The sequence below is a fragment of the Aotus nancymaae genome, unplaced genomic scaffold (genome assembly GCF_030222135.1).
Source record: "Aotus nancymaae isolate 86718 unplaced genomic scaffold, 86718_ANA_hifiasm-v0.15.2.pri h1tg000076l, whole genome shotgun sequence".
Taxonomy (NCBI): domain Eukaryota; kingdom Metazoa; phylum Chordata; class Mammalia; order Primates; family Aotidae; genus Aotus; species Aotus nancymaae.
This window is the reverse complement of record NW_026988491.1, coordinates 20871759-20886477: the sequence shown is the minus strand read 5'-3', so window position 1 is coordinate 20886477 and position 14719 is coordinate 20871759. Positions and strand designations below refer to the sequence as shown.

Sequence of the window (14719 nt, the reverse complement as noted above, 5' to 3'; positions counted from 1 at the left end):
GGTTGCAGTGAGCTGAGTCCACGCTACTGTACTCCAGCTTGGTGACAGAGCAAGACTGTGTCTCAAAAAAAAAAAAAAAAAAAAAAAAAAAGAACATAGGACCTTGCCCATGACATAGAGCTAGAGGATAAAGTCGGGTCGGAGTCAGCCCATGTGTGGAGGCTTACAAGAGGCGTAAAGGTTGAGAATAATGAGAAGGGAGATGACGGATAAATACCAGCTGGAGTGAACCTGGGGGCTCTAGAAAATGAGCAGACTAACTCGGCGTGAGGATGAACAGTGACGTTTAGAGACAGCGCTGCTATAAAAAGGTCCATTCACTGGGAAGATATAAACATAAATTTTTATGTACCTAATAAAATAAAACATCCCTATAGAAAGCACAGACTGACCTTAAACATTTCAGAGGAATTGGGAAGATTCATAATGAAAAAGTTGTCAATGAAAATTACACATTAGAACCGGCAGCATAGAATCAAGGCAGAATTTAGAGGCAAATTTAGGAGATATGAAAGGAGATAATAAAAAGCAGAAATCAGTGAAATAGAAAATGAAGATCCGAGAGAAAATAAATCTGTAATTCATTTTGAAAGACAAATCTAAGACTGAAAAAGAAAAGACTAACGGCACATATCAGCAGTGCTGGGGATGAGAAGGGAAGGCACTGCTTTGAACAGTGTTATGCTAGTTCATCTGAGACGTGAAATACGACTCTTGTCAAGACCGACTTAAGGGCTAGGTGTGGTGGCTCACGCCTGTAATCCTAGCAGGATACCTTTGGGAGGCTGAGACAGGCAGATCACTTGAGGTCAGGAGTTCGAGACCAGCCTGGCCAACATGGTAAAACCCCATCTGTACTAAAAACACAAAACTTGGCTGGGCATGGTGGCAGGCACCTGTAATCCCAGCTACTCGGGAGGCTGAGACACGAGAATCGCTTGAACCTGGGAGACGGAGGTTGCAGGGAGCTGAGATTGCACCGTTGCGCTCCAGCCTGGGCAACAGAGTGAGACCCTGTCTCAAAAAAAAAAAAAAAAAAAAAATTGAAACAGGAGCCGGGCAGCAGGTGGATGGCGGGTGGAGCGTAGAGCAGTCTGATGGAGCGCACAAGCCTGGGAGGCAGAGTGAGGACTCAGAACCAAAGCCAGGGCACTGGGCATGGGGAGAACGGAGGGCCAGGGCCAGCTGGGAAGGAGGGGTTGGGGGCCTTTGACATTTCCAGAAGGGAGAATGAGTGGATGAAGACACCACCTGTTGAGAGGCAAGGTCTGGACGAGATGGGACACCTGTGGGGCCGAGGAAGGCGTGCAGCACGAGCCTGGGAGGCCGCCCCCAACGAGGGGGTGGAGAGGGTGTCCGTAGCAGTGGACAGGCCCTGGGGAGGGAAGTGGAATAGAAAGACCGAGCTGGAACCTTCCGGCTAGCTGCTCAGGGCCACATGCCGACCTGGGCTGCTCCTCCTGTTTTGCGGCAAGCAGTGGGACCTCTCCAGACCCCCCTCAGCTCAAGAGGGAAGGTGGGCACCCCCTGACACCCACAGTTCACCCTTGAGAAGGCGCCATGGCTTTCCCAGCAGTGGGAGGTGGAGCAACAGGCCTGGCCCACCACGGATGAGCCCCGAGGCGTGTTCAGACCTGCCAGGGTCAACCCTCCCCGCTGCTCCCAGGTGCTTCCTGAGGCCGAGGCCCTGGGCTGGCGGGGGCTCCGTGTGTGGGGTCTACACGGCAGTCACTGCTGCTGCTACCGTGGAGGGGTTTCTTCACACCCACAGCCAGGCGCGTCCCCGCAATGGGCATGTTCTCATCAGCACACTGAATGGGGAAGGCTCTCCAGAAGTGTGCGATGCATCTCAAAACCCCTCAATGCGCTTTTGAGTGGTGTGAATGGGGGAGAGGGAGGCGCAGGCCACTCCCTGCAACTCAACCCCACCAGCAAAGCCCAGGCGGCCCCTGGGTTCCAGCATGACTCATCTCCCCGGGAGTGAGCGCTGTCCCGGCAGCCATGCACGGCTGAGCAGGAGAAGGAAAGGGCACCCGGGCAGCATTCTAGGGTCTTGGCAGCGTGCCTGGGCTTTATGGGGTTTTTGTAAACCCACAATCCTGTCTCTGGGCGAGGTTTTTCATCTCTCAGAGCACTGGCAGGCTGAAATGATTTATTATGCATCCGCTTTTGTCTTTGTTCTATTTCTGGAAAAGGTGGTGTGTCGGTGACGGAAGCAGGTACGACCTGCTGTAGCCGGGACGGCACAGTCCTCGCACTTTCTGTTTTCAAAAGGTGGTTTTGTGGGTTTACTTTTCACATTTTTTTTTCCCCCCATGTGCTGCTTCATCTGATACTCGATACTTTTCACGTTATTTAAAACAGCCATCCAGCCAACCAGGCTTCTCGCCGCCGGCCTTTTCCTAAGCCGGCTGATTTCCACTCTGGAAACCGGGGTGTTTGGCGTAGGGTTCACCAGCCACATGCTCGCGCCTCGTTCCCTGACCAAGTCCGTGGTCCGAGGCAAAGGGCCTGTCACCCGCGTAACTTGAGCCTGCGCTCTCTGCGTTGGCTCCTGCTCTGTTCTGCATCTGACAGATGCGGCGCTGACTTAGGGCCCTCCCCACCTCAGGGGCTTTGTTTTTGGAGGGTGCCTGGCCCCTCAAGGCTGATGTGGGAGCAGGGCCGCCTGCACTGTGTCAACCTCCCCTGGGGGTGCCGTGACCCGGTGCCTGAGCAAAGTGGCCTCCAGCCTGGGGTTGAGGCAGGGGCCCTCCTCCTCCTCCTACCCTTTTGTGTCTTTTAAAGGGTAGTTCCCTGGGACCCCTGGTGGGGTGGACTGATGGATGGCTGCTGAGGATTAGACAGTGTGTCCAGAGCAGGCCAGCTATGGGTGGGGTCAGCGTGGGACCCTCCAAATGCTCCCATCTCCTCCCCACCATCTTACCCTTGGCTGATTCAGCCTCCCGGGACCCAGAGGAGAGCCTGCCACCCTCTCCCAGCTGGCAGCAGCCTTGGGGGCACTGGCCAGGCAGCCCCTCCCAGAGTACTGGGTGTGAAGCTGCCCCAGGCCACGTGTCAGGTGCAGTTCCCGAGCACGGGTTTGTGTTCATGGCCTGGAGGCTGGTCTGCCCATGTCATTCTCACGCCGCCCTCTGTCCAGGCAGGCAGGGCTGGCTCAGCTGCCCCATGGATGTTGATTTTCAGTTCCTGGCTCTCAGCCGTCAGCCAGACGTGTACCCCTGCTCTGTTGAGGACAGACACGCAGAGTGGTTGGAATTGTTAGCTCTCCCACCCTCCCTCATGCCTGTCTGGCCGCGGCCCGGGCTGCAGGGGCGCTCACTGAGTCTGCCCGTTCCCTGCCCAGTTCCTGTGCACGGTGGTTGCCATCCTCCTCCACTTCATCTACATGAGCACCTTTGCCTGGACTCTGGTGGAGAGCCTGCACGTCTACCGCATGCTGACCGAGGTGCGCAACATCGACGCGGGGCCCATGCGGTTCTACTACGTCGTGGGCTGGGGCATCCCAGCCGTCGTCACAGGTGAGGACGCACGGAGCAGCCCTGCTTAAAATACAGGTTTCCAACAGACCCCTGCTCAGCAGGGGATCCACGTGTCATTGCCATGGGAGCCGAGGCCCCCAGCTGTGCTGGAGACCTGCCCTTTCTCTTCCCTGCCCAGCCCCCAGCAGAGGAGGCCCCGGCCCTGCACGCTTGTCTGTATGCACGGGGGCAATGGCGGACACCTGGGGAGACGTCTTCTGTAAGGTGTGAGCTACTTGAGAGCTGGGTCCAGGTCTCTTCAGGGTTATTTCTGCAGCACCTAACAGACGAAAGTCCCATGTCTACACATAGGAGGGATGGAGGGAAGAGCGAGTGAGTGCGTGGGTGGGTGGGTGGATGGATGGATGTCGGGGTGAGTGAGTGAGTGGATGGATGAGTAGGGGTGAGTGACTGGGATGGATGGGTGAGTAGATGGGTGGGGGTAAGTGACTGGATAGATGGATGGATGGGGAGTAAGTGTGTGGACGGATGGATGGGTGGGTGGAGGGGTGAGTGGATGGATAGATGGATGGGGTGAATGTGTGGATGGAGGTGATGGAGTAGATGGGTGGAGGAGTGAGATGGATGGGTGGGTGGGTAGATGTAGGGATGGAGAGATGAGTGATGGATGGGTGAATGGATGGATGAATGGGTGGATGGATGGATAGGATGACTGAGTGGATGAGTAGCTGGAGGGATGAGAGTTGAGTGATTGGATGGATAGAGGAATGGATGAAATGGGTAGATGGACGGTAGCTGGGTGGATGTGATGGTGAGTGGTTGGGTGGATGGAATGGGTGGATGAATGAGTGAGTGAATGAACAAGTGAGTGAATGAGTGAATCAATGAGTAGAACAACAAACTTTGTACTTCAGCACACTTTTTGCTAAAAATCGGAAAGTCAAAGTTTGCTCCCTACTGAGAAAGATCCACCTTTATTCACAAAAGGAAGAACTGAAGCCCTTTTCCTGGGTGATCCCTGGGTTCTGGGAATTGGACACAAAGTCTGAGGCCTGAGGCACTGGGGCAGGGGGGAGTTACCCCCAGGGCAGCATCCAGCAGCCACCCTGGGGCCAGTGCCATGATGGGCACTTGCTGGACCGTCCCAGTCTCCACAGCAATGTTGCTGACCAGCCTCCAACCACACAGGCTCCTGGCCAGGGTGTTCTGATGTGACTCATCTTCCCCTACTCTAAGGGACCCTGAGGAACCTTTTTCACTTCCACCCAGGGCCGCTGAGGTGAGGGCAGGTTGGGCGGGGTGGCAGCTGTCACTTTGTGATGTGACAGGCGACACTCTGCCTAGTTTAGGGCTTACTATGAGAGACACTGAGATGAAGAGGGTGGCCCAGAAGGGGCTCGCATGGCTTTGTGTAAAAGCCACCTCGACCCCCGGACGGAGGATGTCTCCACGATGCCTCTGCCCTTTGGAGGTAAATCCAGATAGCTCACGTTTCCAGCTTGCTTTAAAAACAGGTTTTGTTTTTTGTTTTGTTTAGCATTTAGGTCTCTCACACAAGGTCTTAAAATAATTCCCTGGGAGCCTCAGACTGAGCTGCAGGCACTGGCCGGTAGCTGCGGCCTGGTCCGGCCCGGCCATCTGGGGCTTCCTGACTGTCCTCGGTCCTGGGTCGGCTCCTTCAGAGGGAGTGGAAAGTGCTGGAGGACGTTAGGCAGCGGGGGCTGGGATCTTCTCATAAATGAGGAGAATGGGCAGGAGCAGAGGCTGGGCCAGGGCGGGGGAGAGACACAGAGAGACCGAGTCACACCTGCTGGCCGCTCCTGCCCACCACCTGGATGCTCCCCATGGACAGGCGGCCTGGATCTGGCTTGTCACATGGTGGTTAGGAGCGACGGCTGCTCTTCAGAGCGTTTCTTCCCTTGTGTAAACAAGCAGCTCACTAGCAGGCTCGGTGGCAAGGTGGTTTTGGGAGTGTGTACATGGTGTGCACGTGTGTTATGTATACTTGTGATGCCTGTCTGTGCACGTGTGTGTACGTGCCTGCATGCATGTGTATAGAGTATGTACATGTGTATGACGTGCATGTGGGTTATGTGGTATGGAGGGGTGTGGCGTCCCCCACACACTCAAATATGGCCCCGGAGGTGGTGCTGTCCTCCATCTGTCTCAGGGTCTCATCCCTTGCACCATCACGACCTCCTGACTTCCACATGGCCCAGCTGGAGGGTTCTCCCTGGCACCTCCTGCCTTCACGGTCCCTCCCGCACCATCTCACTGCCACCTTCCAGGGTCTGTGGCCTTCCTCAGCCGCCTCTGGCCCAGACAGGCCCCCTCCCTCATGGGGCCAATCCAGGAGCAGCTCCTGCCACCCGGGCCAGGGCACGGTGAGCCTGAGACCCCACACAGAGAGACTGTGCTCAGAGGGGCCCGAGACTCCCTCCTCAGGCTCCTCGCTCTTCCCTCTGAGAAGGGAGATGCTGGGTCCCCCATTTCACCCCACCCTGGCTGGCCCTTGGTAGGGGGTGGCCACTGGGCACATGGCCCTCACCCTTCCCTGCCTCCCACTGTGTTCAGGACTGGCGGTCGGCCTGGACCCCCAGGGCTACGGAAACCCTGACTTCTGCTGGCTGTCCCTTCAAGACACCCTGATTTGGAGCTTTGCAGGGCCCGTCGGAGCTGTTATGATTGTGAGTGCAGGGCCTTCACAGGAGTCTGGGTGCCCCAAGCGTGTGTCAGCTGGAAGGGGTGTCCTGGGCTGGCTGGGGCCACCAACTCCTCTGAGCAGCCAAGGCGGGGCAGTAAGGGCCATCTGTGACGGGGCTCTCCCGGGGGGGCTGCCAGGCCCCTCCCGGACCTCGCCCTCTGATCATGGATTTGGGTCTCGCGTTGTGTCCATGTGAGACTGTCTGCGCCCAGCACCCAGGAGGGTCCCACACAGGCAGGCTGGGTGTGAACGGGCACGCTTCACCCTGCAGGCCAGGGATTGGGGCCTCCTCACCCAGCCACCCCTCCCTGAGATGCAGGGGGTGGGAGCAGGGTGAGGGCCTCAGGGGCTTTTGGCAGCTGGAGGGCTGTGGTGACAAGACAGAGGAGTTGGCCACCTGACATTGATTGACTTACCTTGTTTTCAGATCAATACAGTCATTTTTGTCCTATCTGCAAAGGTTTCCTGCCAAAGAAAGCACCATTATTATGAAAAGAAAGGGATCGCGTAAGTGGGGCTGAACGTGACCGGCAGTTGGGACCTGGTGTGGGGCTCATCCCACCTAGCCACATTGGCTGGGCCCTGAGACCCCCACCCATGTCCAGCCTGTGTGCTGGGGTGGTGGGGCATGAGAACATGTGGGCCTCGAGGAGGAGGGCTGGGGGCAGCCTGGGGAAGTCCCGGGGCTCGAGAGGTTCCCACATTGCATCTACAGGGGCAGGGGAGGTTAGCCTAGGGGAGGGGGCTGGGGGAGGTTAGCTGAGGGGAGGGGGCTGGGGGAGGTTAGCCGAGGGGAGGGGGCTGGGGGAGGTTAGCCGAGGGGAGGGGGCTGGGGGAGGTTAGCCGAGGGGAGGGGGCTGGGGGAGGTTAGCCGAGGGGAGGGGGCTGGCAGCAGCAAGCCCTGGGCCTCAGTGCCTCCCACCTGGCACAGAAGCGTCCCACGTTAAGATGTGTTGTCAGTACTGGGCTGCTTGGAGTCACCAGAGTGGAGATGGGCGGGGCAGGAAAGATGGAAGCTTCTGGTGGGTGATGAGGGTGTTGCTGGGGCTGCTGGAGTGGAGATCCCCTCCCCCACCATCAGAGGGGGTTAGGGGAACAGGAACCCAGCATGGAGGGAACCTCTAATGTTCTAAGGAGGAGAGGGGACCTACGAGGCCCCAAAAGGAGCAGGCGACATCACGGGAGGACTCAGCACGGTGTCCAGGAGCCATGGTGGGGTCAGGAGGGGATGATAGGGGCATCTGTCGGACAGCCAGGTGGCCCCTGGTGACCTGGCAGAGATGGCACTGAGCCAGGGATGGGCAAAGGGATAAGGCTTGAGCAGGGGCTGGGGGCCAGGAGGAGACAGCGGAGTCTGAAGGGGGTGGAGAGGGAGCGGTGGTGAGTAGTTGGAAGGCCAGATTCAGGGTGGCACAGGAGGGCGTGGCCTCGGCAATTCCCCATCTTCAGTGCCATCCCTGACCTGAGGACCTTGCAGCCTCTGTCACCCTGATGTGCTCCATCCCCTGAACCCTGGGAGGGAATGCACCTTTGTCATTCCCTTTTACAGATGGGGAGACCGAGGCAGAGCTCGGGAAGTGGTGTGCAGGGTCACAGCTCGTCAAGGGCAGGCCTGGGTTCTTCCTCTCGCCCTCCACAGGGCGTCTCACGGGAGCTAGCGCAGCCACGGGCATGGCTCAGGCCCCCTGGCCTGGTGTCGCCATCACGGCCCCTGTTTTCTCATCTTATTTGCTTCCTAATTTATTCCACCACTGTCCCCACTAACACGATCTCTGTCTGGTTCCTGGATGAGTCCGTGCCTGGCTAGGAGGGGAGGAAGGGAGCAAGGTGGATGATAGCTGGGTGCACAGGTGGACAGACAGATGGGTGGACGGGCAGGTGGGTGGACGCGCAGAGAGCGAGGGAGGAAGGGAGTGGGTAGGGGCGGGCAGCGGTGGGTACAGGGCTGACCCTGCCCTCCCACAGCTCCCTGCTGAGGACCGCCTTCCTCCTGCTGCTGCTCATCAGCGCCACCTGGCTGCTGGGGCTGCTGGCCGTGAACCGTGACGCTCTGAGCTTGCACTACCTCTTTGCTGTCTTCAGTGGCTTACAGGTAGGTGGCTGCCGAGTTGCCTGGCCGGGCTGTGATGCGAGGTGGTGGAGGCCTGCCGTTGCAAAGCAGCCCTGCCTGGGCCCTGCGTGGGGTCCTCCTGGGTCTGCAAGGACTCAGTCCCCTGTTCAGCCAGCGCAGGGGCCTGTGCCTCTTCCCCACTGTGGGGACAATGGCCCCAGGGCCAGGCCGGTGTCTCCAGGGAGCAGAATTGGCCATTTCTGGGCCATTTCTGTCTAAAAATGGCCACTTCTACTAGACGTGACCCCTTCAAGGGTTGCCTAGCAGGCAGACTTACGACACAGTGGGGACCCCAGAGAGCCCTTAGGACTGTGGGAGGCACACCCAGAAGACTGGCCCGAGCCGGGGCCCTCACTGCCTCCAGTGCACCGGGGGCCTGGTGCAGGCATCTTGGTTTCTGAGCTTCCCCACCTGCCCCCCAGAAAGCAGCAGTCCCTAAGGAGGGGAGGCCTGGCATGTCCTGGGCCCCGAGGCCAAGGTGTGGTGTGCACTCGAGGCTCTGAGCCCCACTGTGCTGTGCTGGGGCTCCTAAGGGCAGGTGAACTCCTAGGGAGGCAGCACCAGGGCTGAACCCGCCATCCTCCCTCCAGGGCCCCTTCGTCCTCCTCTTCCACTGCGTGCTCAACCAGGAGGTCCGGAAGCACCTGAAGGGCGTGCTCAGCGGGAGGAAGCTGCACCTGGAGGACTCCGCCACTACCAGGGCCATGCTGCTGACGGTACAAGGCAGCGGGGACATCGAGGGCCTGGTAGCTGGGCGGCACTGAGAGCAGCGGGGGCTCTGGGGGAGGAGGCTGGAGCGTCAGCCGCAGCCCTGCGGCCTGTGTGACCTCATGGGGGCGATGGCAGAGCCGCCCACGGAGCATGGTGTGGCTGCCGGTGACAGAACCAGAAAGTGATAGAATCTGCTGGACAGGGCCTCAGTCACATCCTAGCCCAGCTTTTCTAGGCCTTAGAAAGAGGGGGCCAGGACCGCCGAGGACACTGACCAGAAGCAGTGGCCATAGGGAGGGAGGGCGGCAGCGTGGGCCGGGATGCACTTCCCTTAGCTGCTGGAGGCTCTTGTTCACAGCGAGGATTGACTGCTCAGGGCCGGCCCCCTCTGTGTGCCAGGCAGGGGCCCAGCCAGGGTGTGGGTGTGAGGCACTTGCCGTGAGGACAGAGCCATCCCCGGTGGTGGTCATGTGGTGGCCTCCACCTGGCAATGACCAGCCCCTCCCCTCCCCCCAGCGCTCCCTCAACTGCAACACCACCTTCGGTGACGGGCCGGACATGCTGCGCACGGCCCTGGGCGAGTCCACCGCCTCGCTGGACAGCACCATCAGGTCAGGGTCCTGCTCCAGGTCGGGGGACGTGGCTCTCAAGCCCCCTCGGGCTTTGCTCCCACCTGTGTCCTGCCATTCAACTGATATCACCTTCCCCCCAGAACTTGCCCCCCATCTTCCCCCCAGAACTTGCCCCCCATCTTCCCCCCACCTTTCTCCTGACCTTTTCCCCAGACCTTCACCCCAGACCCTCGCCCCCTACCTTTTCCCCCACCTTTCCCCTGCCTTTCCCCCGCCTTCCCCCCTCCTTCCCCCACCACCTTTCCCCCCACCTTTCCCCCCACCTTTTCCCCCCACCCTCGGGAAGCTATTTTGATGGGAACACAGAAGGGTAGGGGTAGAGAATCTTCCAGAGAACTTTCCAGCACCTCCTGTCCCACCCTCCCCGGCCTCTCTAGGGATGAAGGGGTCCAGAAGCTCAGCATGTCCTCTGGGCCGGCACGGGGCAGCCACGGAGAGCCTGACTCGTCCTTCTTGCCTAGAGGCTCCAAAGACCCCCCTGGTATGGCTTCCCTTGGGGTGGGAGGACCCCGAGGGTTGTTTGTCCCACATCCTTCGGTCACTGGACTCTGCCTCTGGAGAAGTGCTAGCAGCCTCACCATGCTCAGCAGGGACCTGGCCCTTGGTGGGACCCCCTCACTTTCTGGGGCCTGAGCCTCCCTGTCCTCCGCCCGTCCACAGGCCACGATTCTGACTCGGATAGTGAGCTGTCCCTGGATGAGCAGAGCAGCTCTTACGCCTCCTCACATTCGTCAGACAGCGAGGACGACGGGGTGGGGGCTGAGGAAAAATGGGACCCGGCCAGGGGCGCCATCCACAGCACCCCCAAAGGTGAGTGCATGGGGCACAGTGGACCAGCTGGGCTGCGGACAGCAGGCTCCAGGCAGGCCTTGGCTGTGGCTGGGTCCCTGCCTCCCAGGACATGCCCAGTAGCACTGCTGTCACATGGAAGGACTGCCTGGGTTTGGGGAACTCTGGCTGGGCTCCCCCACAGCCTCTGGAGTGCTCCCCGTGCCAAACCCCCAAGCAGAGGCAGGAAATCTGGGGGGCGGTTCTGTGGGCCGTCACTGCAAGGGCCAGGTCAGGTTGCGGGGGTGGGAGGGCAGCCATGTGTGGTTACTGGGACAGATACAGCAAGGGGTGGGGGCCAGCCCAGTGACAGTCCTGCTGCCAGGACTCTCCCTCCTGGGCCTCAGTTTCCCTGCCTTTAGGGTTCAGCCCTGCCAGGCCTGCAGGTCTGGGAGAGGCAGGTCAGAGCCCCCCAGAACCCGCCAGACCTGTGGCGCTCAGGGGCACAGCTCGAGTGGCAGTGCCACTGCCTGCTGAGTGCCACCCTCGTGCCTCAGGGGACGCCGTGGTCAACCACGTCCCGGCCATCTGGCCTGACCAGAGCCTAGGCGGCAGTGACAGTGAGGATCCTGAGGATCCCGGCAGCCAGCCCCAGCTGAAGGTGGAGACCAAGGTCAGCGTGGAACTGCACCTCGAGGAGCAGGGCAGTCACTGCAGCGGGCGCCCCCCAGACCGGGAGAGCGGGGGCACGGCCAGGCCTGCCAGCAGCCAGCCCCCGGAGCAGAGGAAAGGTGCCTGGGGAGGCGGGGGCTGCAGCGGGAGGCTGGAGGACCCAGAAGGGCCAGTCCCTGGTCTGGAGGTGGGGGTGGGGCTGGTGGGGCAGGGCCTGAGCGGGACAGGGCCTGAGCGGGACAGACGTGGCCCTCCGGCCTAGCCCTGGGAACCAGGAGGAAGTACGGAGGCTGAGGCTGGCTCTGCGGCTCAGCAGCTGCCCCTGGCAGCATCACCCGGGCGTGACCTTGCCCCGTCTCCTCCTCCCAGGCATCTTGAAAAATAAAGTCACCTACCCACCGCCACTGATGCTGACAGAGCAGATGCTGAAGGGCCGGCTCCGGGAGAAGCTGGCCCACTGTGAGCAGAGCCCCACGTCCTCGCGCACATCCTCCCTGGGCTCTGGGGGCCCAGACGGAGCCATCACGGTCAAGAGCCCCGGGAGGGAGCCGGGGCGTGAGCACCTCAATGGGGTGGCCATGAACGTGCGCACCGGGAGCGCCCAGGCCGACGGCTCCGACTCCGAGTGAGTAGCCTGGGCCTCTGGGGCAGGGGCCACCCACTTCCCACTTGTCCTGAGTCAGGAGAGAGGGGCCAGTGGTCAGGGACCTGGCACCCACCTCACCTGGAGCACTGAGTGCTGAGGGAGACCCCCTATCCTGGGGATGTAGGTCAGTAGGATCCCCTGGAGATAGGCAGACCCCCTATCCTGGGGGCACATCCCAGGCCTCTGGGACTCTGAAGCCCCAGCCAGGATCTAAGGTGGAGGGCTTTGCATTTGATCATGACTGTCCCCGACCGGGACCACTGGGACCCACCTCGTGGTTGAGGATACAGAGGCTCCCAGAATCCCCTGGTGAAGGGGGTGGGGTGGAGCTGGGATTCTGACTCCAGACCTCTCCCTGTCGCTCCTCCCTCCCTCCAGACTCTTAAGGGAGAAGCCAGGTCTTTAGGACGTCTCTCCCAAAAGTCACCGTGGAGATGACTGGTTTCTAACGTGAATTCCTCATGCTCTGCTCAGAGACCAGCAGCACGGAGGCCTACGGCTGGTCCTGGTCTCTTCTCCTACCTCCCAAGGGCAGCCGCATCCAACATGAGCTTGCCCTCTCTGGATCCCCCAGATACCCCCTCTCCCCTGATGGGGGGGGATCCTGCCCCTGTGTGACCTTGGACCCCACTCAGCTGCTACACTCACTGACCCTTCACCTACTTGATGACTTCTTCCCACGCGCAGAGGCAGTAATGAAACTTCAATTTGAACCATCAGGAAACCGTGAGGCAAGCCCATCACCCCCACACAGGCTGCTGCGTTGCCGAGCCCTTGGAACTGGGAGCCCAAGGGGCCACTGCCTTTGGAGTGAAGTGGGCCCTGAGTGTGGTGGTCCCCACGGTGACAGCCCCCCGACTGATGAGCTGCACACAAAGGTCAGGGTCTGTCAGACCTGGTAACAAGTGCCAAAGGCCACAGGCACGAGGGCGCGGACCACTGGACCAGCACCGCTGGGTCCTAAGACTGCAGACAGAGCCAAAACTGTGAGAGGGGCCCCAGACCAGGCCCAAAGGCTGCCCAGAGTTCAGGGACGTTGGGCAGAGACCAAAGACTATGGTCTAGCGCCGCCCATGCAGGCGTCTCACAGCAGTGCAGGGCTGTGGCCGGCAGCCCTTTGCAAAGACACCGCTTGTCTTAAAGTTGCTTTGCTACGTGGAAAAGGTGTAGATACTTTTATACGTTTGTATGGGACTCCGAGGAGGTGAAACCTGTGTATATTTTGCATTTGTGCTGACTTTGTTGATCCCGGAGATCCATAGAATGATGTCTTGCTGTCTTCTGTGTAAAGAAGATTGCACAGTTGTACTTGAATCTGGCATGTGTTGACAAAACTGTCGCCCCAGCGGATCAAAGGTGGAAAATACGTCGGCAGTGGGGCTAAAACCAAGCGGTTAGAAGCCCTACAGCTGCCTTCAGCCGGAGAGCGAGGATGGCGTGGGCCCTCCCCATGGGCCCCCTGGGTCCTCGCTGTGTTCGCCATGCGTGCGTTTGCCCTCGGCTGCCGTCTGTCCCAGTTGTGTGAATTCTAGACAGGGCAGTCCAGGACTGGGCAGGTGTGAGGAGCCCTGCTGAGGTCACTGTGGGGCACGGTTGCCACACAGCTGTCATTTTCCACCTGGTCGTTCCCTGACCACCACCCTCTCCCCTCACCCCCTCCCAGGTGGCCCGGGAGCTGCAGATGGGGGTGGCTTTGTCCTTTACTGCTGCTCCCAGTGGGACCTGCGACCTTAAAGCGTTGCAGGCTCCCGATTTGGGCAGAGGCGTGTGGTCTTCCAGGCTGTTCCGTCCCTCCTGCCAATCCTCTACCTCCTTGAGACTCGGAGGATCTCCAGGCAGGCAGGGGTCCCACCCCTGGAGTCTGACCAATTACTTCATTTTGCTTCAAATGGCCAATTGTGCAGAGGGACAAAGCCACAGCCACACTCTTCAGTGGTTACCAAACTGTTCTTGGAAATTCACATCAGGGACGGGCCCACTGCAGGGAGTTGACACAGCATGGCCCGAGGGGCTGTGGAACAGGGCCCAGGACTATTCAGACACGGTTTAATTTAGCGTTTGCTTTGTTCTTCAAATCAGGTGCTCAAATCAGTGATCGGCACAGCTCCTTCCTAATAGAAACCATAAAGTAGGGTGAAAATCAAGTGAAAGGCAGAGATGTCCACACTCAGTTTTAAACTTTACCCTGATGAAAATGTGAGCACTGTCAGCAGATGCCTGTGCGTGAGAGGAAGAGCGTAGCTGAAAACGGTCCAGGACGGGAGGATGAAATGAGCCCACAGCCCTCACACCTGAATGAGTTATGTGCCTTACCAGGTGAGTGGTCTTTCGAAGATACAAAACTCTGGTCCCTTTGGACATTTGCCCCTGACATTTCCTAAGTACAGAAAGGTTTTTAAGTCTTCGAACAGTCCACTTTCACTGTAACGGGGTCTACCCCGAGCTCTAGTTTTTTTGTTTAATTTTTTCACATACTCCACAGCCAGCATCATGAGGTGTAATTTTTAATTTGATCAGAACTGTTACCAAAAAACAACTGTCAGTTTGAGACAGGAAAAACGGAAACCTATTTTTATTACTTAAGACTTTATGGGAGAGATGAGACACTGGAGGGTTTTAACAGATGTGTATTTATTAATGTTCAAAACACTGGAATTTCAAATGAGAAGAGTCTACAATAAATTAAGATTTTTGAATTTGTACATCCACAGTGCTGGTTTTTCTCCATACACACACCTGCCCCTCCCTGCACCCGAGGTGGCCATGGAAGGGACAGTTGACAGACGTGCCACTGAGCCGTCCATGTCCCATGCTCCGCTGGCCAGTGGAACAGTGAGTCCAGACTTTGTCCATTCCCTGGCTGGCCTGCCACGGCCTCAATGGGCGGTCCTCCTTTGGCATTTCCTGAGATTCTTGAATCTGTAAATGCATGTCTTTCACCAAATTTCGGGAGGTTTTGCCATTACTTCCTCAGTTTTTTCTTGCACTGATCTT

General features: G+C 58.9%; 1 protein-coding gene across 2 annotated transcripts in view; it reads left to right on the top strand.

Annotated features, from left to right (window-relative positions):
• The window catches only part of CELSR1 (cadherin EGF LAG seven-pass G-type receptor 1), a 177214-nt gene extending 162787 nt beyond the window's left edge, over positions 1-14427 (top strand). The window contains exons 25-35 of one of the 2 annotated variants that reach the window (XM_064368229.1): positions 3347-3521; positions 6057-6169; positions 6614-6693; positions 8152-8278; positions 8887-9012; positions 9524-9618; positions 10017-10120; positions 10300-10449; positions 10965-11198; positions 11449-11704; positions 12413-14427. In XM_064368229.1, the coding sequence (XP_064224299.1) occupies positions 3347-3521; positions 6057-6169; positions 6614-6693; positions 8152-8278; positions 8887-9012; positions 9524-9618; positions 10017-10120; positions 10300-10449; positions 10965-11198; positions 11449-11704; positions 12413-12437 (1485 nt within the window). In that variant the 3' untranslated portion in view covers positions 12438-14427. Of the gene's footprint in view, positions 1-3346; positions 3522-6056; positions 6170-6613; positions 6694-8151; positions 8279-8886; positions 9013-9523; positions 9619-10016; positions 10121-10299; positions 10450-10964; positions 11199-11448; positions 11705-12103 lie in introns of both variants that reach the window. The other variant, XM_064368228.1, reaches the window with a different exon arrangement.
• The last annotated feature ends 292 nt before the right edge of the window (positions 14428-14719 follow it).